Here is a 5,635-nt window from a genome sequence, read left to right as displayed (position 1 = left end):
CAGCTTTCCTGCTCCTCTGATGCTGCCTGGCCTGCTGTGTTCCTCCAGCTCCACACTGTGTAATCTGAGTTTAAAAGCAGATCTTAATCAATTGGATCAGTGAGCTAAAGAGTGGCAGATGGAGTTTAATTTGGATAAATGTGAGGTATTAATCTTGGTAAAACAAACAAAGGCACGACTTATACAATTTAAAGTAAGGCCCTGGGTAGTGTTGTAGAACAGAGACCAAGGGGTTCAGATACATTATTTTTTGAAATTTGCATCACACAAAGATAGGGTGGTTAAGAAGGAGTTTAGCTTGGCTTCATTATCCAGACCTTTGAGTACAGGATGTTGGTGAGGCCTCTACAGGAGTATTGTGTCCAATTGTGGTCTCCCTGTTACAGGAAGGTTATTATCAATTGTGGATGGTTGGCTCGCTGTTCCGCAGACATTTCATTACCCTGCTGGGTAACATCATCAGTGCAGCCTCCAATGAAGTGCTACTGTGTTTCCCTGCCTGTTATTTAAACTCTGGGGTTCGTTGAGCAGCATTACCTCACTTTTGGTTTTCCTTCGCAATGGAGTGTATATGGGGTCTAGCTCTGTGTGTTTATTGATGGCTTTCTTAGTGGTGAGCTTGTGGGTTGTTGATGGCGGTTTATATCTCACACTGCTTGGTAATACCTGATTCCTGAGACATCCATGTAGGAAGTAGAGTTGTTCGTGGGTAGTGCTCTGTCGTTTGCCATAGTAAGAAAGCCATCAATAAACACATAGAGCTAGACCCCATATACACTCCACTGCAAAGGAAAACCGGAAGTGACGTAATTCAGCTCAACAGACACCAGAGTTTAAATAACAGGCCGGAAAACACAACAGCGCTTCATCGGAGGCTGCACTGATGATGTTACCCAGCAGGGCAATGAAACGTCTGCAAACTAACAAACCAACTCAGTGAGTCAACCAGCTGCAACATCCACAACCCAAGCTACAAATCTACTCTAAAACCTTAAGAGGTTATTAGCAAGCTGGAGAGGGTTCAGAAGAGATTTACCAGGACATTGCTGGGAATTCAGGGTTTGAGTTATAAGGAGAGAGTGGAACTTTTTCACTGGAGCTGAGGAGGTTGAGAAGTGACCTTATAAGAGGTTGATAAAATCACGAGGAGTATAGATAGGTTGAATGGTAGGTATCTTTATCTGGCCCCACCTATCCTCTCCTCTATCCCTCTTCTATCCGCCTCCCACTCTCTCCCTATTTATTTCAAAACCCCCTTCCCCTCCCCCTTTTCTGATGAAGGGTCTAGGCCCGAAACGTCAGCCTCTCTGCTCCTATGATGCTGCTTGGCCTGCTGTGTTCATCCAGCCCTGCACCTTGTTGTCTAGGTATCTTTATCAGTTCTCCATGAAACAAAGTGTAGTCCCAGGACAAGTCAATCTTTCCAGTTGCGATCTATCCTCATTACTGATAACAAGTTCTCGTTTAAAATCACAGAATGCATGAGGAAGAAAGATGTGAAAGGCAGCCGAAGATTCCCCATTGTGCAGATGAATAACAAAACTATCAACACCTTCAATGATTCGGCCCAAATGCATGTGAAAAGTACAGTCACCACAGTGCTGCTGCCCTGCCTTTATCTCCTGGTGTTCACCATTGGCCTTCCAGCCAATGCCCTGGCTCTCTGGGTCCTGCTCACTCGAATGAAGAAGCTGCCCTCCACCATCTTCCTGATGAACCTGGCCTTCGCTGACCTTCTGTTAATGCTTGCCCTCCCTTTCAGAGTTTCCTATTATCTATTGGGGAATGACTGGCCCTTTGGAGAGCTGCTGTGTAGGGCCTGCACTGCACTGTTCTATGGCAATGTCTATTGTTCCATCCTGTTCCTAACTTGCACCAGCATTGATCGGTACCTGGCTGTTGTGCACCCCTTTCTCTCAAAGGCAGTCCGAAAGACAAGCTCTGCAAACTATGTTAGTGCCACAGTCTGGGTGCTGGTCATTCTCTTACTGCTGCCATATTACATCAACCAGCAGGCTTACTTCATCCAGTCTCTCAATATCACCACATGCAATGATGCACTCCTCAGGGAGGATCTGGTTGGTTACTACTTCAATTACACAGTTTGTCAGGTAGTTTTTGGTTTTGTGATTCCCTGTTTAATAACTGTCTTTTGCTACGTGTCTGTCATTGCCACATTGGCTTTAAATGGCAAGCAATACGCCTATGCGATAAAGGTCACATTGTTAGTGCTCCTAGTGTTCCTGCTGTGCCTTACTCCATTTCACATGGCCCTGATAGTCCAGTCCCACACACTCAGCAGTGACACTTACATGTATGTCATGCTCTGCCAAGTGCTCAGCACCTTTAATAACTGCATTGATCCATTCATTTATTACTACATCTCAGGAGAGTTCAGGGACAAACTGAGAACTACAATCTCTACCCTGAAAAATGAAACAAGTTCTGGCAGATCAGGTCAGAGTCTCATTCAGAGCAGTAGTGCATCACAGCCAAGTCATCAGCCAGTGTAGTTATCTTCTCAGCTCAATAAGAAACTTTTGGGGAATTTCACAGTCAGACCAGTGTGTAGGACTTATCCAGTGCTTTCTAACATAACCCATAAGAATTACTGTGGGAACCTACAGGTTTGTCATTCTAAACCCTTCTATTCTTTTGAAACTTCAATTGAATTATCTCAAATGCTTCTGCACTTTAAGTGCATCATCTGCCAGAGTAATAGATTGCTGAAACCTTACAGTAGATGGGACAGCCCTGTTGGAAGTTATGAAACAACCTTTTTGACCCTTCCATTTCAGACACTATGCCCCAGATCACAAAGTCATTGTCACATTGACACAAGGGAAAGGCCCTTCAGACTCCACACTTTTCAAAAGCAACCACCTCTTGTAATCTCATTCCCCAGCATTTGGCCCATAGCCTCATGTCTTGACATCCAAAGTGCACATCTAAATATTACTTAAATGTAGAGAGTTTCTGCCTCTACCACCCTCTGGATAGAAGAGTTACCCCCCTCATCTCAAAAACCTTCTGCCCCTTACCTTAAGGCTGTACCCCCTGGTCACTGATCCCTGCACCAAAGGAAGTCTGTACATGTCCACCCTGTTTGTGTTTGAATTTTGTAAATCATGTACTACCAATTTAACATTGGGTTTACTTTTTCTTTGATGCCACTCTGCCTCACCATTAGAGTCAAGATTTCAATAAAGAAAAGCAGCTTCTACTGGTGGGAGTCAGCCAAAAGGGAAAGTGTCAAAATCCAAGCCAAACAGCCAATTCCCCCAAAAAGCTGTGGAATGGGGGTATGCAACTGAAACTTGAAGGAGTTGCTGGTTTGGGGACCTAGTCCAGACTTAGCCAGCAGAAACTGTTGAGGCAGCTGCATATTCTGCTACCAGACTAATGACTGACCAGCCAATTTTTAACCACAGAAGGTACAAACAATATGCTGATCACAAGTCAAACTTTGGAAACATTGCCAGGTGAGGGTTTTATTGCCTTTAATGGGTGCAAAGTCTGGCTTTGAAGCAAGGAGAGATCCTGTGCAGACTGTTGCCAAGCAATCCAGCCTGGACATGTTTGTTTCACAAACCCAGGGAAATGAGAAAAATGTAACACTGCAATTCACTTGGTTAAGATATTGGGAACCTGATACAGTTTTTACATCTCCTTTCTGAAGAAAGGTTTCAAATCAAAACTGAAGCTCTTTAGATTAAGCATCAGTTTTGCATTGGGATTAAGGGGAAAAGTCTTCAATCCAATTTGTTTAGATGTCAACCCAGTTTGGTCACATTTGCCTGTTTTGTATTATAATAAAACAAATTGTTAAAACAGCCTCATGAAATTCTTTTATTCTGGATAGCCCAAAGTCCACACTCCAACACAATACCACCTCTCCGCCTCTTTAGGCTGATGCACAAAGAGACAGCAAACAAGTGCAATGCAATGTGTGCTTTTATTTGATATTTAGCACAAACGTGAGCATTTGGAGGATGCCAACTGCCCCAGTGTTTACTTCAGCTTCTTCTTAGGGCGCAGGTTGTTTGTGTGGCCACACTTACTTTTACGACAGTTTGATGCACGAGGGTGGAGGCGTGCGTAGCACCTGTTCAGGGGAAGGGGAAAGCACAGTTAAAGTATGGTCTAGCCAGTTACATGCCTTACTGACTTATCAATTCTCCCAAGCTAAAGCCTAGAGCTTTTATTTTTAAAGTGGTCCTGTTAACTAGCAGCATATCTTTTAGTGATTGTTGTCTTTTACTGTTTGATCCTTAGCTTGCTCTATTTCACATACTTCAGCTTCCAACTACTGACCTCTCCTTTTGTTAAGAGCCAAAATACTCAGTCCATTTATCTGTACGGAAACTCACCTCCTCACCATGCCTGTTTCTGTTTGCACAGCAAGACCATTTTGCTTTTATAAATCAGCATCTGAATATTGTCTGAAGTGAGAAATGCACATACTGGCAGGTGAATTCATCCATTTGTGGAAAACCCCAGGGGTGATCCAAGTCAGGGAATCTGGTATAATTAAAGTGGCTAAGTTGTGTTAATAAGGTCACAATCTGGATTTTAAGAGAGGGCCTCAGTGGACTATGGAAAGAACCTTTTGTCAGCCAGACTGCTCATGGGTGATATCAAGCAGCATTACCCCTTACAAAAGGGGGTGGGAATCTAAAATAACAGCATGTAGTTGAAAGGTAGGGATTGAGCCACCATGGTCAATTTGTAAATTGGAGCCAGTTTGAGCGGCTGAATGGTCACCTCCTGTTGCTACTGTCCACACACCTACTGCAGTCAGTCCCCCCAACTTACAGGCAAGTTTTCCCCACAGAACAAAGAAATAGCCACATCACTGAGCAAGTCTCTCCAGCTACTCACTTGCGGCAGATCATCTTGTCGCAGTTGTATTTCTGAGCGAGAATGCGGAGGGACGGGTCCAAAACACCACCTCTCAGACGTAGCACCAGATGGAGAGTTGACTCTGAATGGAAATTTAAATAATGCCAGTGGAGTCAGGTAAAATAAAATTAACACTTATCAATCAAACTGAACCCACCAACTACAGCCCACGATCAGCATGAATCTCCCTGGGTGAACTGACCTTTCTGGATGTTGTAATCAGACAGGGTACGGCCATCCTCCAGTTGCTTCCCAGCGAAGATTAAACGCTGCTGATCTGGGGGGATCCCTACATAAACATAAGGTTTAATAAGCAAAACCACAAACCAACAGCCCAATAAAATCTGGGTCACAAATTCTCCACCCCTTAAAAGCACTCCGGTTTCTGTTTTTAACCTTCGTTAACCACATGCTATTCTCCCCTCAGCTCCACATTCTCAATAATTAGTGCCTTTAATGTCCTGGCCATTTATTTTATTGCTGCTGACCAGGCTGGTTTAATGCTGACTGCCAAGGGGTAACATCCTTTGTGCTACAGTATTGCATTGCTTTAGTTTTATGCACTAATTAGCTCAATCCACAACATTGTAAATTTCAACTCACTGTGCACCATTCTCAATTTAACACTTTACAACTACAGTTTTATTCTGAAATAGTAAGAACTGCTGATGCTGGAGTCTGAAATAACAGTGTGGAGCTGGATGAACACAGCAGGCCAGGCAGCATCAGAGGA

The 5,635-nt window shown here is 43.8% G+C and overlaps 2 protein-coding genes across 2 annotated transcripts in view; one reads left to right on the top strand and one right to left on the bottom strand.

Annotated features, from left to right (window-relative positions):
- Positions 1–1,476: 1,476 nt before the first annotated feature.
- LOC109926051 (proteinase-activated receptor 2-like) lies at positions 1,477–3,831 on the top strand. The gene has a single exon (XM_020525948.2). The coding sequence runs from the start codon at positions 1,482–1,484 to the stop codon at positions 2,511–2,513; it is 1,032 nt and encodes a 343-aa protein (XP_020381537.1). The 5' UTR covers positions 1,477–1,481; the 3' UTR covers positions 2,514–3,831.
- A 105-nt stretch (positions 3,832–3,936) lies between these two features.
- The window catches only part of uba52 (ubiquitin A-52 residue ribosomal protein fusion product 1), a 2,410-nt gene continuing 711 nt past the window's right edge, over positions 3,937–5,635 (bottom strand). Inside the window, exons 2-4 of the mRNA XM_048594701.1 lie at positions 5,105–5,191; positions 4,882–4,984; positions 3,937–4,105 (exon numbers count right to left, since the gene is read on the bottom strand). Of these exons, the coding sequence (XP_048450658.1) occupies positions 4,012–4,105; positions 4,882–4,984; positions 5,105–5,191 (284 nt within the window). The 3' untranslated portion in view covers positions 3,937–4,011. The remainder of the gene's footprint in view (positions 4,106–4,881; positions 4,985–5,104; positions 5,192–5,635) is intronic.

The sequence above is a fragment of the Rhincodon typus genome, unplaced genomic scaffold (genome assembly GCF_021869965.1).
Source record: "Rhincodon typus isolate 14 unplaced genomic scaffold, sRhiTyp1.1 hic_rhity00013155, whole genome shotgun sequence".
Taxonomy (NCBI): Eukaryota; Metazoa; Chordata; class Chondrichthyes; order Orectolobiformes; family Rhincodontidae; genus Rhincodon; species Rhincodon typus.
This window is presented reverse-complemented; position numbering and strand designations above follow the sequence as displayed.